A 19,021-nucleotide genomic window follows, 5' to 3' on the forward strand; every position below is an offset into this window, starting at 1 on the left:
TCACTCATATACTGAGGCTAACTGGATCTGAAGATTATACATCATTTTCCCCCACCACACCCAGGCAAGTGCTGCATGTTGCCCCTGATTAGATGTATACAAGAATTATTTTATTTTCCCTCCAGAAGCCATAAAGACCCACCTGTTCAGTAGGGGATTTCCTGCCCTGGTGGGTGAATCTCACAGACTCATAGACTTTAAGGCCAGAAAAGACCATCATGATCGTCTTGTCTGACCTCCTTCACACTGCAGGCCATAAAAACCTCCCCCACCCACTTCTGCAATAGGTAACCTCTGACTGAGCTACTGAAGTCCTCAAATCTCATTTGAAAGATTTCACATTATAGAGACTCTCGTGGAATCACATTGAGTTCCTGGACAAGAGCTGTATGTTTCCCTCTAGGTGGTGTTTTATGGCTGCCAGATTGTGTGCAAATGCCCCATCCCCACACACATACTGATACCACTGAAATATAGTGTGTTATGCCTAAATTTGTCTTTTCCCTCCTTCGCTTCTCAGGCTGCTTCTCCTAATGACCAGAAGGAACGAACACACCAGGTTTCTCCTTTCACCACCAGCAGGTCAACCTTACAAAATGGAGGGATTGTACCTGTATTGGGTGCAGCGAGGCCTAAGGGAAATGGGGGCATGCCATATATTTGAAATATCATGAAAACTGGCCATTGACATTGGCGGGGGGGGGAGAGGGTGGAGGAGAGAGGGACAGAAATAGCTTCAGAAAACACGCAAGGTGTAGGGCTCTAGTTAAATGGGTGGATTTGGTGGACATGGCAATGGCTGTTGTGTAGCTGCCCTGGCTGTGGATCCCATAATGCACCAGCAGATTTCCTATGACCCATCCCCTTGAGCGACCCCTGCAGCTCAGTGACAGGAAAGGACCACTTTGTGACTTTGTTTTGGTCCTGAAAGAAACCTTCTGCATCATCAGTTTTCCCCCAGCTTCATGCGCCAGTAACGATGCCATGATCTTTACCTGGCTTTCCAAGAGGGAGAGAAAGAGAAAAAATAGAAAGACTTCCGCCACCCGCATTTGTGGATAAATACAGATCACAGGTGTATTAAAAAAAAACCAGGAGGAAACAAGGAAGCACCTCAGGACTCAGCATGAAGGATCTAAACAAAACAATGGAGAAGTCATAGCTTTGTCATCCAGGATGGGGTAGTGCAGGAAAGGAGGAAGGAACTTTGCTGGGAGTCTGGTGCATGCAAAAGCATCCAGGCATAATGCGAACGGTGTACAAAATGGTCAATATTTTGAGTTACGGGGCCCAGCTGCTGCTAATGCTCTCGTTCCTTGCCGTGATCTCAAGTAACGTCCCTCTCCCTGTAGCGGTGTCTCTTGTAGCTGTAAGTTCACCACAGTGCTGCTGGCAATATCAAAAATTAGGAGAGCAACCTCAAGTTACTACAACCCCGTAGGTGGAATTATGGCTTCCCGTTCTGTACAGCTTGGCGGGTACACTATTAAATATAATACATGGTTTAAATGTAAAATGCCTTATCCCCCACCCTGTGTGGTGTTCCTCTTTGCCTTCAAAGACACATTTTGTGTCTTTGACCTTCCTCCTCCACCTAAGCCCTGTGACAAATTTAATTTGAAAATCATTCTGGTTCCAAATGGTGCCTGCTAACATTCTACCTCGACTCATCCTGACAGCATATGTCTTCTTAGGGCAATGCCGTAACGTGAATGTAAACACCCCAATTTGTCAAGAGCCAACTGGGCTTCCATGTATTATACAGTAATTACACTACATTCCCGAACGGCTAATGGAGGATCACATTCCATAAATTCAAAAGTAATCATCGTGTAACCTGGAATGTTTTACAAGGCAGAAATAATCATGTATTTGCGGTGCAACGCCAAAGTATTTGACTGTGTAATCACCCAGTGTCATGGTATGGTAATTAGCATGTAAAAGATATGTTCAGTCACCAGTTAACCCACTCCCTCCCCCCCCCCCCAAAAAACAAACCCACCTTGCAGGTGATATTTGTGCCCTGTACCCTAAAGGATTACCAAGAAATGTGGTTGCCTACCCTGTACTGTGACATCGTTTCACCTAATTATCTTAGAAAGATAGTATGAAAGAAATCCAGACACTTCAAGGCTCTGAATTATTCACCACAATGGCCTCTTTCTACTGAATGCTGGCTCAGTGTCTGTCCCCAGAGTAAGCTGTAAGAAACAATCCACAAGCTAAGTACATTCTGGATTCATAAAACCTTAGCTGTTGATCTTCTCCAGAAGTTCGACGTGGGGACTGCACGAGTGGGCGGTTGGCCAGTGCTCTGACTTGGCTCAATAGATGTCAAGATGCTTCACTGTCTAGGGGCTGACCAGCCCATGTCACTGAAAGGTCCTTCACCTGTGGCTGATCTGGGAGGTGGGCCACAAGGTGTGCAGAGGTCAGAATCAGTGTCTGACTCTCCTTCTGCAATGTAGGGTCTGATTTTGGCACAGGGGGCCACTGCTGCATAGCAACCGTTGTTAAGGACGTCCAAATTTTCTTTGGACTGGGAAATGCTAAATCCACTAAAGGAGCGTTCCAGTTCCTCGTGATCCACCGACGGGATGGAAATGGACGTGTCACTGTCTCTCAAGGCGCTATCATGGTGTTTAGCTGTAATGTCTTCGTTCCTCAGGTACTCGGCACTGGCCCTGTTCCCGCTACTGTAAGCGGACAAGGAGCGCTCATGTGACGGTGGGGGCGGGATTCTTACCAAAGAGCCAGGATCTCCAACTGGGGAGGATCCATGGCTATGCCGCTGGTATGGCTGGTGCTGCCAGGACGTTGAAGGGGGACATGTGTTGGTTGGCATTGTTGGGGCTGGTGGTGCAGAGAAATTCTTTTGTCCCATTGAACTGGTGGACCTGATGATCTTGATGATGCAGCCATTTTTGTCCATGTGCTCCCGGCTGTCTTCTGGACTGTGGTAGGGTGGCGCCGGGTCTGGTTCTTTGGACCCAAAATAGGCTTCTGCTTCCGTTGGTGCGATACCCATCCGCTGCATGTAAATGTTCACCAGAAAGTCCAGCTTCTTCTCCATGGACAGAACCTGCAAAATGCCACACAGTTCCCTGTGCTGGGTGATGTCTGTGGACCAATACCCTGTATACAAAGAGCTCCACTCCTGTCCATGCTCAAATGGGGATCTGAATTTCATAGATAACCCCTTCCTACACTGGCACAAATCGGACTTCCTTGAACTTTGAAAGAGAGCTGGGATCCAAATCCAGTCTGAAGTTTGGCAAGGGCCTCTCTGCTTTTATGGAAGATGGATTTTTTAAAATCTTTTTAAGCTGTACCCCAAAAAATCGTCATTTAGTGCATTGATTTGTTTCTGCAATGCCCTTTGTGTTCTCTTTAAGCAAGCAGAAATGCTTGTGAAATGTGACAGATTTCAATGGGACTGGAGAACACTCAGCACCAGGCCAGAGGTGCTCAGCACTTCATTGGGTCAGGCCCTTACAGTGTGTGTCTGGGGACTTGTGTGAGCCTTGTGCTCTGGGGTGAATTTCACCTTGAACGAGGCATGGATCCTGTGGCAATTAAAATCATACCCACAGCCTCACTTGAAGTTGTTTAGGTTAGAAAGGGAACATTTCAAAGGCCCCAAGGTCACTTTGGAACCAATGCTCTGTTTTCAAAAGGGACTTTGAGACTTAGGGCCTATGACTTTCAATGTGTCTTAGGCACTTAAGGCTCAGATCCTCAAAGATATTTTGGTGCCTAACTCCCATGGGAGTTAGGTACTGACATACTTCTGAGGATCTGGGCTTTAAGTACCTAAGTCACTTTTACAAATAGGGTTTAAGCTGCTAAATTCTTTAGGCACCTTTGAAAAATCTTTCATCTATTCTTAATCTTAACTACTTTTAAAATCTCAGCACACAACATGAACTTTTTCCTTATAAGAAACATCCCTCCCATACCTGCTTTTCAACTTTTCCAAGCCTGCCCATCATGCTTGGGTCTTCTGGAAGCTCCCCCTCTGCTGACCCTTTGGTTCGATCCTTGTCGGTCATTGATGTCCCTCGTCCAACAATCTGGTCCACTCTACCAGGAACAGAAACAACCCCCCCACCCAGAAAAGGCCGTTGAGTTAGTCAGATACATCAAGGAAACAGGACTCTGCTAGCTGCTGACTCTTTGTGGACAAAGCTACAACCTCTCTCCCAACGAGCACTCAGAATTACTCTCACAACCAGGGAGAGGCAGCTAAGTGTTATCTTTGATGGAAACAAGTAGCTATGTTTTCACAGTAGTATTAGCAGAGTTTGAAATCTAGCGATACTGTTTCTATATATATAATCTGGCACGTTATGCTCAGTAAATTTGCCCACAGGGAAGAATTTCACTCTAAGCAGGGTTTCTACTAAATTAATTAGCATTATATTTGTTACTGTTGATAATTTTGTTGTGAATAAAGTTGTCTGCCTGCTTTATCTAGATGAGATTCATGTTTTTTCACATCTTTACAGCCGATTCTTTTGCCTCTCTCCTACATACTCATGTCCATCGAGATAAGAGTCTATAATTCAGCACTGGAATGGTTACATACCTTATTTGTAATCCCTTTTCCCCTGTCTAAGAATTTAAGGCTCCACATGGACGGCAGAGGAGTCCATATAGGAAGTCACAAGCTAATTATATTTAATGCATCAAACCTAAATTTGCTCTACAGGTAATTAAACACGGACATCTCCTGATCTAATAAAAACCAATAAGACATCTTCAAGACGGGACATATTCTTAATCTTAACCCGATATATAGCCATCTCCCTAAATATAATCCTGGCAAACTTTACTCATGCATAATGTACCAGAAGTGTAGGTGACAAAAAACAGATTAATTAATCTAGTTGAAACCAAGTTAGTTGTCTTGAGCAGGAATAAAAAATGCTTCTTATGCAGTTCTGCAGTGTGGGTAATGGATCCATGCACCAGTATGAGAAAAAGAATGGGCTGAACGCAGACAGACAAAGGAAAATTAACAAACAAAACTGAAGGAAAGGGATGAGACACAAGGCCATTTTCAACAACAGAGCAGTCTAGTTGGTTTTGCTTTTGTGTGTGTGTGTGGGGGGGCTAGTTTCTTATACTTTCTTTTTTTTAAATAGAGGGTGAGATCATCAGTTGATATCTAGTAGAACAGCTCCCTGGACTATATTAGAGAGATAGCAGTTCACACCAGGTGAGGATCTGGCTCAGGGAGATAGGGAAGATGCGCACCTCATAGCTAAGGTAGCAAATATATAATAAGCAAAAAATATTTAATCCAGGTGAACTGATTTAGGTAATCCTTTATTTAGGCAGAAATTTTCGGTACTACTGCTTCACCTATAAAATAATGTCTGACCATTTACTTACATGGCGAGTACCATGTGCTATAATTACAAGAGTGAGTAACAAAACTGTTGTAACCATGTAAGGAAAGAGACTTTTAACAGGAAAACGGGGGCTACCTTGATTTGGAATCAGAGGCCATGATGTAGTAAAGTCACACTCTGATCTCCTTTCCTGCATGTATAAACATGGAGACCCAGTAAAACAATAGTGGGGGCATGTGTTTAAAGAAGCTAAACGTCTAATCACTCCTGATTATTTGGAGAGGTCAAGGAAGGAGGTTGCTTTCTTGTCCTGGTGTAATACCCTGATGTAGTCATTGTACTGGAAGAGCTTTATTATTCTATATGAAACCAAACCCAAAATGTCCTTCAATAATAATTGCTGACTAAGGAAACGAGAGAGAACAATTTGTAGTACGGAGGAAATTAAGGCAGCCCCACTGAGGTGCCTCAGAGCACACGCTAACCCTAGAAATACTCTTTTGCTCTTATAACCCTGATCCAGAATTCACAGATGACAATGTAAGACGCCTATTGACTTCGATGCAATGACTTAAGTTATCCAACTGTTCAAAGGAGGGAGTGAGGGGCAAGCCTGTGCAATGGAAAGCCTTCCTGCAAGTTCCTCCAAAACCAGCATTTGCCTACACCAGCTTACAAAAAAAGGGCTTAACACACAAGCAAATGAATGCACAATTTCCCAGCTGGTTTGCACAAATATTTGTCCTCCCCAGTGGTATTTTTGTATGTGCATTATTTGTGCATACAAATAAGCCTCCGCTTTTTTTTTTCTATTTTTTTTAAAGTGGCCCTTACAGCTTAACATTTCTGATGAAAGGGAAAAGAGATTATTTTATAGCCCTCAAGTTTCGTTTCCATTTTAGAAACGTCGTTTGGCTGCATTTGGTTACTAATGGCCATCAGGGACTTTCAGCATTGGTTATTAACAGGTATTTTGCAGGCTGGCTGCTGTGTAAATTTCCTAAATACACCTCTGCTTACGTGTACACATCCTTGGCCTACCGCACCCTTTATTAGTCTAGTCTTAGCCCTGGTCTCCATGAATAACGTAGCTGAAGTTGACATACTTAGATCTATTTACCGCAGTGTCTTCGCTGCGGTGAGTCGAGTGCTGCCGCTCCCTCATCGACTCCGCCTGCGCCTCTCGTGGCGCTGGAGTACAGGAGTCAACGGGAGAGTGCTCGGGGGTCGATTTATCACGTCTAGACTAGACACGATAAAGTGATCCCCGCTGGATTGATCGCTGCCCACTGATCCGGCGGGTAGAGTAGACATACCCTTAGGCTCTTGCAGGGCATAGATTATTAACGCTCCCCTGTTGCATGGTGTTTTTACTGGGATGTCACTGAGACTGACCATAGTAATTTCTGTGCAGTGATTTCTCACCCAGATTTTCAGCAATGAAATTTAGTGTTAGGATAGGATTTCTAAAGGGGCACATAAGGAAATTAGGCAGCCAATTCCCATTGACTTTCAGTGGGAGTTAGTCCCCAATGCTTAAGGCACTTTTGAAAATCTCGTCACTTACAGTACCATTAAGCCCCTTTTTCATCATTTTGTATTGCTGCTTTTTTTTTTTTTCAGTTCAACTCATGGAAAACTAGATGTGCACAAAAAGAACAGGAGCACTTGTGGCACCTTAGAGACTAACGCATTTATTTCAGCATGAGTTTTCGTGAGCTACAGCTCACTTCTTCGGATGCATAGAATGGAACCAAAGAACCATAGAATGCATCCAAAGAAGTGAGCTGTAGCTCACGAAAGCTCATGCTGAAATAAATGTGTTATTCTCTAAGGTGCCACAAGGACTCCTGTTCTTTTTGCGGATACAGACTAACACGGCTGCTACTCTGAAACCTGTAGATGTGCACAAAGTTTCAATGATAAACCATCACACTAGGTCTTCTTTTAAACCTGCCATAAACTGAAATCAAAGGCATCAATTCTTAAAGGCAGGTGCCAGAGTTGTGTCCCCAAGTGTTGTGTGCCAACCCTTTGTGCACCCCACTTCCAGTAAATGAGCATTTCAGCACCCAAGTCTGGTAATTATGTACCTAGCAATCCAACTGTCTGGGCAAATGCTGGATTGCAAGCAAATGGCCTGTGTGTGTGTGAGCATGGGTGTGCTTAAGGGGGCACCTTTTCCCCTCTTACATCCCTGTGCAGGAATCAGGCACAACTGCAGTCCCTGTGGTCATGTGAGTGCAGAAAAGGCTCCCTTGCCAGCATCCCTGGGGCACTAGCCCCCACACACAGGGCAGGAAGAGGACCAGAGAAGGTCGAGAACATGTTACATTTTCCTAAAGGGGCGGTACAGGGTGAGTATTCTCACTGCTGCTGGGGAGATGGGGGGAATTCAGGAGGCCTCAGGCTTTCCCTAAGGTGCACCATGTGTCCTGGGAGTCCCCCTGGAGCAGTGTGCTTCTGCACTAGCCCCAGGGAAAAGGCTTGTGCCATAAAGACACTATCTGGTCCCAAATGGGTGCACTCACAAATTCCTGGAGATTCGTCTTAGGCATCAGCCTTTGAAAAATCTGTCCCTTGCTTTAGATTTGTGACAAAAGAGGATCATAAGATTGCTGATGCTATGTGACCTGCTATATCACCTGCTAGGTTTGCCTGGTTCGGCTGCACCTTTAGTTTGAAAAAGCTTTATTTATTATTATTTGTTATTAAATTTTAAATAATATCTTTCCTTCTTTTGAATGATACAGAAAAATGTAAAATTCTTGCATCAGCCATGGTGCAGTTTTTCTCATGCTTCATGCTTACAGTTCATGCAAAGAGGTGTGTCGAATGCCACCCTCCGGCCAGAAGCAGACATCAAAGGTCAAACGGCTCAAATGAGGAAAATATGAAAAGTTTGGAAATATTTATTCAGTTTTTGTTTTTGTTTTTGTTTTTTAACACAATCCAGGCACAGACACCAAACCCCCTTCATCCATGTCACATGACTGGCTACTTAACTTCTGATTGGTTAATAGTATTTGGACAAGACATATTTAATCTAATAATACCAACGACTTATGTCTATGCTCTCAAAAATATAGCTGGGGCTACCTGGATTTTAAAGTAATTGTATCTTGAATCAGCTGAGCATTCGAAGTTCATGAGCATACAGTATGTGCTACACACTATAGGCTAAATTCTGCCCTCAGGTACAAGCTAACAGTCCGTTGTCCTCACTGTGAGCTATATACATGTATCTGAAGGCAGAATGTGGTATTACACATCGTTGGGCTGCCAAATACAATCCAATCGGTTGAGAGAGTTCATGTGACTTCCATTAGTTTGGAACCACTGTTCTTCTAGCTGACCAACAGGTGGTTTTTATTTTATTTCATGTTTCTGTAATTGTCTGGCCCTCAGTTGGCTGAAATGAGGACATGTGATGTAAGAGAAGAAGCTCAATGCAGGGTAGCTCTGCTGCTGTGGCACATTTAGGGCAAAACCACCTCAGAGCTGGAGTGATTATCTTAATCACCCGCTTTGGGCCAAATCTGGGCGCTCTGACTCAGCTATAATGTTTGCTGTAGTTTTGCCTGAATAAGAATGTCTGGATTTGGGGCTTGAATCCTGCAGGGTGCTGAAAGCTCTGGCCCCGATCCATCAAAGCACTCAAGCAGGCGCTTAACTTAAACATCTGAGCAGTCCCCATTCACATAAATGGGGCTATTCATGTCCTTAAAGTTAAGCCCATGCTTAAGTTATTCTGGATTGGGGCCAGAGTGGCCAGTACCCTTCAGGATTGAACTCTTGGTCCTAGGGTCCATTTGGGACTCTGCTGCTGCTTTCTAAGGTTGTCAGCTGCACCCTAGTAAACAAAAATGACGGGGAAAATTAAATGAAAATGGGGCAATACAAAATACCCCTAGGAGCCCAATAATGCTGCAGGTAACAGTGGGATTATTTTCTGGTGCTAAAGGTCAGAAATTGTTTATATAGCAAGGAAAAAATTCACCCCAAACAGTGACTGTTAATTTTAGCTCTGCAGTCAACTGAGGGAGGGTCAAAGTTCCCTGCAAGCTAAAAATGGAAGAAAGTAAAAAAAAAAAAAAATTTCCCAAGGTGTATTATAGTGTTATGCATATAAACATCCTGTTTTCGATTGCGGGAGTTATATGCTTGTGAAGGAGCAGTATTAGGCTAATACAAAATAGAATTTTTAACATACAGGAGATATTATAATGCCTTGGGTTGAACGAGTGACCTGGAAAGGATAATATAAATACCCTCAGTTTGGCATTTTGGGCATCCTCTCCCATTGTTGGTCATTTTTTTCAATCTGCAAGGCAGTAATTTTAGTGTATTAACCTCCACTCTAACCAAGATGTTTTGTACATTGTACATAATACGTAGCTACAACTATATACAATCTTCCCATTTTTTAAAGTGCATTTCAAAATATTGTTATGGCTGAGGAAACAATTTCATGTTTAAAACCTGTTTTCACGTCCTGAACTTTCAGAAACAACTGTTACCTTTTGGGTGGAAATTTCTCAAGCTAGACCTAAGTTCAAAGTGGGAGGTTTCTGCAAGGTGCAATCCAACTGGGTTTTTTCCATCTTTGAGTTAGCAGAGTGTGAATAAATAGGTTTGAAAAAAAAATCACACATATTTCTCAGGCACAGATAACTCAAAACAGCTTATATGGAAAACTACAGATCTGTCATGTATCCATGTACTTAGTTCTAAGTGAGGGCAAACATATTTGGAAAAATATTTTGAAGGAATAACATAATTGTGTTTGAAATCACCTACCTGTGCACAGAATATGACTTTCTACCAAATATATACATACGTATTCAGGTGTGATGTTCTAGATAAATGGGGAATATTTTGGTCAAAATGTTTGTCCCCATTCTTAAACCGAAGTTCATCTGTGAGTGTAAATCTGAGTAGTTACTTTGAACTATCTCGTTGGGGTAACTACTTGTGCTTGTGCCTGCAACACATTTTGTTCGTGAAAGTTCACAGACGAGACCTCCCTCCAGCTGAAAATGTGCATGTAACTGAGAACACACTATTGTTTATTTCACTGATAAGACATACAGGAGTAAAATTTTCAAATTCACTTGGTGCTTCTGAATATTTTACCCAGAGTGAATCCTCAGTAATGTCAATAGTAAAACTCCCATTGATTTAAATGAGGCAAGGATTTGACAGATAGTTTATTTTTGTACACATAATTAAGGATTCTTTTGAACACTTGGCCCAGCATATGTAACATTTTTAGGGATACTATACATTTACTCTGGTCAATAGAGTTGGACCAGAGGTGAAAATGGTTCAGTGCATTTATTCACTTCCATCCCTATAAATATGAAACACGTTTGATTCTAATGTTGCCCACTGAAAAAAACATGGAATAGGTAGATAGATACACACACAGAGTGAGAAGTTTTCCATTCTTTAGTTAATCTTAATTTGCCTCTTCTTCTAGATGAAAATAACAAATCTTGTTGCTTTTGAAGATATTTTTGTAATCTTTTATAATTGGCTGCAATATCATAACAAATTATGATTTTGCCATCCCAAACAACTACTTGAGGAAGACTGAATAATGCTCACAGAAGAAATCAATGGTTATATAATTTTTTTCCTTAGACTTGCCTTAGTGTGAAAACCCATCACCAAAAGTACATCCAAGGGATTTTGAGTTATATGTGTCAGCGAGCTGCCTTATTAAGTGATACATGCCGTCATATACCTGGCATGAAAGGGGTTTGACATTAAGCAAATGAAAAATCCAGAGAAAGCGCCATTTTGGTGAATCCTAACCTAGGCGAGTATTGGGGTGACTCTTTGGAAGAGAGCATGGGTCCTTTGGTTGGATACTTCTTATGCCGGGGAGTTGAAGGGGGCGGGGGACCCACAATCATATCTATCCTGGCAAAGTAAATAAGAAAAAAGACACCAGCAAAATGCATAATGAAGCAACACGTAGAAAAAACTTGGTCGGAAAGTTGCGGAAACATAAGGAACAACTAAAAAAATAAAAAATAAAAGACAGAGAGAGAGAGAGAGAGAGAATTGGAAAATATATTCCGCTTGAAACAGAATGCAGCATTATATTGCCTGATCGTTCATGGTTAATGCCAAATCTTATCTGGCCAAACATAAGATTCATGGAACTGGGCATCAAAAGAACGTCACTGCTGCTTAAAATGGGAGTCACTCTGCATATAATAGGCAACATACTGTACACACTGGAATATATTTGCATATATGTGGCAGTGTCCCATTGGAAATGTCAGATATAAGACAATATATATTCACCTTTCTATTACAGTGATAAAACATCCTCAGCAAGGTGTAAATGAGGTACACTGTGGAATTGTACGCTCAGTGAATGAAATGCATCCATGGTTGGAAAGGTGTTGGAAAGGGATGTGAGCCAGGGACAGAATACCAAAAAGAACCAATTACAGACACGTCACAAGAGCAGTGACAGAGAGTTATGAATGATTAAAGAGAAAAGTGCATGTAAAGACCCCCCACAAGTTTGCCTGAATAAAGCTTTAGCCCAACAAAACACTGGCCATAGAGAGCTAATGTTAAACATCATCACAAACTCTCTCTCTCTCTCTGAGAGAGAATGTATTGCCTTGGTCCCTCATTGATGCAGGGGGTATTCATCTATCATAGCTTTACACCAGTGGCAAATTGCATTGTCCCATTTCCCTGCCCCCCATACCAGCTCCACTGTGCTGATCAGCATATTGTGGGACACACCCAAATCTCGGCCTCTTCCCCATCCACGCCCTCCTCATTCTCCACCAACCTGTTCTGGGGACGGGGGAGTAGGTGAGAGCACAATGTCCTGCGTGCATGAGATGAAGGTCCAGGTAGCCTACATGGGGCTCTAGGAGATAGTTTTACTCCTTCCTTCCTTCCCAGGATAGAAGGAAGTATAGTCTACGTCACAATCTACCCCAATGACTACTGCATCCCACTGCACGGAAGCAACCGAGAGGAGCATTTGGCCTTGTCTTTCGAAACAGCCACTCCCTGTTCCACTCAAAAATCAACCAGCCGAACAACTTTCTTTTTGGAACACACAATCTCAGAACAAGAAAAATGGAGGCAGGACTGGAGAACCTTGCCAGGGACAAGGTTCAGCTGAAGACCCCAAAAAGTATGGGTGCCCATCTAGATCTTCCCTAACCTAGACAGACTACTTTACTGGGCACACCTCGCCTGGAAATCTCAAAAGGAGAGATTTTACTCAAGTGATTTCATACTCTTACAGCTAAACCTGGGCTTAAGTGCTTTGCTAGACACAGTGGGTTTGGGATAGAAAGCTCAGTCCTGCTCTTCAAATGACTCTCACAATGACATGACGAATCAAGAATTAAATGGGAATATAGGTAACACACAGTACTCTGGCAACACAAGTACTTTTATGGGGAATATGAGGTAACAAACATTGATTTATCTCCAACTGTGGCTCCATCATTTAGATTTTGAAATTAAAGAAGCAAAGACAATGTTCACTGTTTCCTGTCATAAGCCTTATCCGTGCAAAGGACCCAATCTAACTCCTTTTGAAGTCAATGGAAAAATTTCCATTGGCTTCAATGGGGGTTGGAGAAAGACCCTTTTAGGCTGTAGAGTAGCATCCACTTGAGCACCCATTTTTCATCTACAAGTTTGCAGAGGCAAATATTTACATGACATTACTTGTTTGTGTCTGCCTGATACACAGGCACAAGCAGTTAGTTAGGCATATAAGTGACATTCACTTTGATTGAAAGTAATTTAAGGTGCAAAGTCATGCCTTGAGTTACATGTATCTACACATTGTAGGCCACAAAGGGCAGGTTTTCTTAACTGACACGATTGAGGGTTATTTGTAAGGAGAGAGGGTAGAGTTCTTACTGTCAATGGCTTTTCTCTCATCCACGCTTCATAGGTTTGAATTCAAACATTTTCTGAGGTAAAATAATTTGGGTGTTGGAAAGGAAGGGTGGAGTTTAAAGTATCTCTCTCTCTCTCCCTCCTTTTATACTCTTCCTAGTGTTTCCTCCTCCATACAGTTTAAACACAAGGAGCTCGATCTTGTTCTGTGTTAGATCCCCTTTATGCCCTCCCTCGCCTACAAAACCAACTCAGTACCCCCGGACAGTTATACAGCGGATGCAGTTTAGTTCCTGTTTCATTGAGGCTACCCATCTGGGCTGATATGTTAAACTCCCATAATTTTAAGACATTCTTCCCCCATTCCCACCCAATCCAAACAGAGGTCAGACTCCTCCCACTTCCCAGAGCAAAAGATGTAAAATTATTACAAGAGCCTCTCATACTGGGGCCATTTTTCTAATAGCTCCTTTATTCTTAACAAGAGGGCCAAAAATTGTACTTTCAAGGTAGTGCCTTTATTTTATTTCACTGCTGGAAAGGACACCCGATATGCCACACAGCCCCCCAAATGGTGATGTCAAATCATAAGTATCCAACAACAAAGCACTGAGACATATGTTCCAAAATGCTTCTGAAAGATTTATGTACTCCCTGGTCTGTTCTTTGACCACATGCTGGGCCACAGTGAGGGAAGTTCTTAACATACTGTCTGTGGGAGGCTGAAATGTGAACAACCACCTTGTGTGTGTGGAGTGGGATGGCGGGGAGGGCAGGATACTTCAGTAAGGATTCTCTGGTGGTGCCATGCTATGGGAGGTAACACAGGTTTATTGGCACAAGGAGATGGAACAGGGTTTGCTTCTGTTTCATAACAGAGCCTGAGGCTGCTCCTGGAGCCTGTCTAGCACCCTTACCCAGAATGCACAGCTCCCTCCCCTAGACTGGACACTAGAAATAATGGGCACTGTAAAACTCATCTGCCCGCCCGGCACTCTGTGCCAAAAATTCACCCCTTGTGGCCACCCAGAATAACCAGAAGTTATTCAGAAATCCATTGTTTTCCATTAGGCTTTTTCTTAGAAAGAAAAATAGGATATGGCTGTTTAAAGAAAGGACTTTATCTTAACCCTCTCACTCCTATCATCCACCACTGGGGGTTTATCACAACAAACAGTGGAGTCTCTTGCCTGGACTGGAGATTTTTAATCCGGGACAGCATGTCCAAGTGACCGGCTGAATACTGCTCGATGACATCCATCACATCGTAAGGCCGAAGGCTCTCCTTGAACTTCCGTTTGGAAACAAGAAATTTCATGATGCTAGGGGAGAGAGACAGGAAAAAATAGATTCCCCATGCTGGAGCCGTGTACTGTAGAGTGATAGGCATGCCAATGCTGCAGAGAGCTACTTGGGAGTCAGCGGAACAAGACATTTGAAAAGCTAACACCATCTGAGGCTACTTTAGAGAAAGCAGAGAGAACCAAAGCTCAAGACGTAGGGCTCCGTACGCTTCCAGGGCTGCTGGTCTCACTAGCCAGCTTGGTGGAAAGTCTTCCAGGTAGGGGAGGAGGCTCAGTAATGCACAGCATCCACAATCCCCAGCTTGCCCCACTGGGGACCTTGGGGGCAGATTGGACCAACCCAGCTGACCAGGGGTAGGGTTTAATCAGGACACACAGAGACGGTGCTGATTCAGTGCCTCTCTTAGGTGGCCACAGCAATTTAAAGCTGCTCCCCCTGGCAGAAGCCCCATAGTAGCAGTCAACCCTCCCAACCCAGAGGTGTGCAAATGGCAAGCCCCAATGCCTCAAAGGTGTAATTGTTATCTGTGGGTTAAGGTATCTAGGATGGGGAAAGGACCAGCATTTTCTAGAAGCTCTGTGCTTGCTTTAATATCCTCCTTGTGCCTTTCATGCTGATGCCAGCAGGAAGCACAGATCCGGCCCCAAAAAAGTTAATAATTGGACAATATTCTCTGGTGGCTGTATATTTTTTCCTGCTTATTCTTCGATCCTCATGCTGGGCAGCAATGCATTTAGTGAGGGCAGGGAAACAGCATCTATAAATCCCTGCCTCACTGAGGATTGAAGCACAACTCCCCAACACAGCAAAGGGCCCACTCATAATCCAAGCAGTACAGAAGGGCAAAGCCCTTGGTATTTGGATGGTGCACATTAGGTGGGGGTTCCCACTATCTGAATACTGTCTGGATCTCAGATATGAGCCAAATAAGAATAATAAGCCACCCCTTAGCCACAGAACTTTCCTCCCCTAACAACAAGCCCTGTGCTTCTCTTTCTCCGCTTACCTTTAGCCATTTTCTGAGGAGAGACTGATTTTTCAACCCCTCCCAGAAAATTCTTAGGGAAAATGGCTCCTCCTTTAAGACAATGGAGAGGAGTGGGAAAGACAGCTACTAGGTTTCTATCAGTAAATGGCTGAAAGTAATGGAGCAACCTGGGCCTGTGTGGGGTGGGAGTGGCAGGGGCCTCTGGGAAAGGAAGGGAATGGCTATCCCCTTCTGACCAGGATTGCTTTCCTCAGCCTCTGATGGAAGCCTCCTGTAATGACATGATATAGTGATAAAGGGTTAGGACATGAGCTCCAGTGATTCCCAGTGGCTCAGAAAAAACTTCCTGAGCTGGAAGGCATGTATTATACTGGGTGATCCTGTGTGAGTGTGCCTGCATACCCCAGTGATCTCTGGCTGCCAGATGACTAGAGGCTATAAATCTTAATATTGCTATTACTATAGCTAATAGAGATTATCATTTAGGGCGAGTCAGAGAAGCCCATGTTTTGAAGCCCAGGGGCCTGTGTCCCCTCCCCAGATCTGCACGTGTGCGTTGTAGATGATGACTCTTATGTCTAGATATGTGCACCTATGGATTTGTTACAATGGCTCATTTGCAACATGGTGGGTGAATTCCAATGTTTTCACTTCTTGAACCTTGCCACTCTTGAGGCACCCTCAAGGCGCTGTTCTAAAGCTACCCCCACCGTCCTTCCAACAGGAGGAGGCCGGGTCTAAGAATAAGACCTGGATCCTCTAGGTGGCAATTCTGTTTGCTAGGGCTTAGGTCACAGGAGAGGAGTGGAGATGAACACTGGTTCTAGCACCCAGGCCCCAAACAATAAGTTTGGCTCTGGGTCCAGAGCTGTATCTGAATCCTCCAGCTCTGGAAGGAGGAGGAATATCAGTGCTAGAAGCTGCCAGATTTTGGGGACGTTCTGCCTAGGATCCAAATCCAAAGTGTGTGGCTTATAGAGAGGGGTTGTCCAGCTGGACTCACCAATGTGAGTGGGGAAGAAGTGGGGATTTAGATAAGCATTTTGTGTCCTTACTTCTGGCAGCTAAAAAGGACATCATAGCCTTTTTAGCTGCCAGCGCCCAGCGCCCTTCAGTCCGTCAGCCTTGTGTGTCCTCTCTCCATCTGGTTTTGTAAATGTCAGCATTTAACCATGAAGCGAGTGATATGATTTGGATTTAACACTGTTAGGGTGTTTTCCCATTTCTCCCTTTACTCCTCCTCCAAGCAAAAACTGTTTTCCCCGCTTAGCTTTATACAAAGGAAAACAGAGCACCTGGGGCGGATCCAGCCAGCAGCAATGGGATTTGTGCATTATTCAATGCTGCTTGGTTTACAGATATCCTTATTATTTATTTTCCTTTAACATTTCACTCTGTAGGGAGGTCTCTCCATCCTCCTTCCTCCCCCTCCTCCTTTTCCTTTCTTACCACACTGCCCTGATGCCGACTTTAAGTCCTGGCGTTAAATCTTCCGTCACAAACTCGCAGTTGCAGCTTTTGTTATCATCGGGAATGTCTTCTCCAGGGAGGCTTGCTTCTGGGTTTAAAAGAAAGAAAGAAAAAAAAGAATCCACAGCTAATTAGAGTGTCGTTGCAGCAGGAGGAATGGGAGCGTCAGACTCCCGAAGTGAGCACATGGAAGACATAAATGGCATGTTACCTTTGCATCTTAACAAAAGCTTTCTCTCCCTCTGAGCTAGGCTAAGATGACATCTGATACCACCAGTTTCAGTCCCTATCTGTCTTTAAGGGCATCACATAAGTGAATGAAGCTCTCTTCTTTCCTCTCCCACCCCAGCATCTTCATGTGGATAAAACAATACCTTATGACGTGCTAATAAAGGAGAGAACGAAACAGTTCAGTAAGTCTAGATGGTTCAAATCCCCTTCATCTCCTCCAAACCGGCTGGGCCAGTAAGGATCCTGTTTAAACGAACTGCCTATTATCAAAATCTTCAAGTAAGAGTAAGAATCACTGGGTATAGAGTAAGAATCACTGGGTATAGATTCTCCAACTTCCCCTGCTACTGGGTAATCAGTATCTGATCCCTTTCATGGTAGGCACATAGATGGCTGGAGACAAAGAGAGATGCACGGAATATCCAAAGACAACTCTTGATCAAATTATTCTGAGAAGCTTAAATATCTAAATCAGAAGGTAAATAATTCAAGGATCAAAACCCCAATATCTCCTATGTGAAGCAGAATGCCTTATGCTGTACCAAGTAATGGAGATATTCTGATTGACTATCTGCTGGATTCACACCTGCCAGCAAAATTCCTGTTGTGGCAGCACCATGCAGATCTTCCATCCAAGCGCTGACCCAGCCTGACTCCACTTAGCTTGGGAGGAAACCAAGAGGATGGCAGTCCATGGTGACAAGGCAAAATGGCTGCCCTCAGAAGCTCTCACCTTCAGAGTTCTGTCGAGACGCAGCTCCCTTGATCCGGAACGCTTGCCGGGCTCGGCTCCGGTCTCCAAAGCTCCAGCTTTTGGGCACTTTGCTTGGGCTATCGTCAATGCTCTGATCAGCGCTGGGGGATCTCCGGAGGCTCTGAGCCTGTGGAGAGCTTTTCCCTTTAGTTCCAGAACCTCGGGGACTGGAGAAGACACGGTCTTTCAGGCTGACCTTCTGACTATTCATGGAAACAAATTGAAACAAAGACAAAAAGGAGACAGCAGGGGGAGTCACTCTGGAAGCCGCACATCCCTTCCCTTTCAGTCCTTAGAAACCCACGGCATTACAAAGCAGCAGTGAGATGTGTCCAGGTTTTATTTTTTTAGAGCACTTCAGAATGGTTTCCATCATCGTGAATGAAATGCGAGGGATCGTTAATTGGGAAAAAATAATGGAAGTTAAAACAGAAACCCCTCCTATTATTAGAGGGCTTGCTGAACAAAATGGCATGAAACAATGATGTTGACGATTCCTTACATCATTTATTGGTTCCTATCATGAGTTATGATGCTTTTTTCCACAGTTTCCCTCAAAAATCCTTTTTCAATAAGAAAATATTAACAAAAGTTTACCAAAAATGTTTCAAAGCTAAGTTAAAAAGCTATTTATGCCTTTTCAGGCCAGTCACCTGTTTCTTTTCCCCTTCCACTCACGCCATCTTTTCTACAGACTGAAAAAGTTCTCAACCCCTTTTCTATCCTCAGGTTAAAATAAAAATATTTTTCTGTACATGTAATGAATGTTAACTACACAGTTGTGAATTAAAATCCTAATAAGGATTTGAGGTTAAAAAGCACTTGCATATTTACTAGGGCTGCTCAAATATTTGCAGCAAAATTGGAACACTTCAAAATCTGACATGTTTGCATTTAAATGCAATTTCTTTAAAATGATCCAATTTTATTGCACAATATTCTGGTTTTTGCTTCAAAACCATCCTGATTCCCATTGATAAACAGTCTTCTTGTGGAACCAAACCTCTCTATTTTCAA

At 43.4% G+C, this 19,021-nt stretch overlaps 1 protein-coding gene across 5 annotated transcripts in view; it reads right to left on the reverse strand.

Moving 5' to 3' along the window:
- Positions 1 to 1,090: 1,090 nt before the first annotated feature.
- KCNQ2 (potassium voltage-gated channel subfamily Q member 2) overlaps positions 1,091 to 19,021 on the reverse strand; it is a 117,423-nt gene continuing 99,492 nt past the window's right edge. For 2 of the 5 annotated variants that reach the window (XM_039499124.1, XM_039499123.1), the window contains 6 exons: positions 17,984 to 18,207; positions 16,999 to 17,107; positions 14,447 to 14,578; positions 11,178 to 11,285; positions 3,960 to 4,083; positions 1,091 to 3,082 (listed from right to left, as the gene is read on the reverse strand). In XM_039499124.1, the coding sequence (XP_039355058.1) occupies positions 2,345 to 3,082; positions 3,960 to 4,083; positions 11,178 to 11,285; positions 14,447 to 14,578; positions 16,999 to 17,107; positions 17,984 to 18,207 (1,435 nt within the window). In that variant the 3' untranslated portion in view covers positions 1,091 to 2,344. The remainder of the gene's footprint in view (positions 3,083 to 3,959; positions 4,084 to 11,177; positions 11,286 to 14,446; positions 14,579 to 16,998; positions 17,108 to 17,983; positions 18,208 to 19,021) is intronic. The other 3 variants (XM_039499121.1, XM_039499120.1, XM_039499122.1) reach the window with 3 other exon arrangements.

The sequence above is a fragment of the Mauremys reevesii genome, linkage group 13 (assembly GCF_016161935.1).
Source record: "Mauremys reevesii isolate NIE-2019 linkage group 13, ASM1616193v1, whole genome shotgun sequence".
NCBI classification, from domain to species: Eukaryota; Metazoa; Chordata; order Testudines; family Geoemydidae; genus Mauremys; species Mauremys reevesii.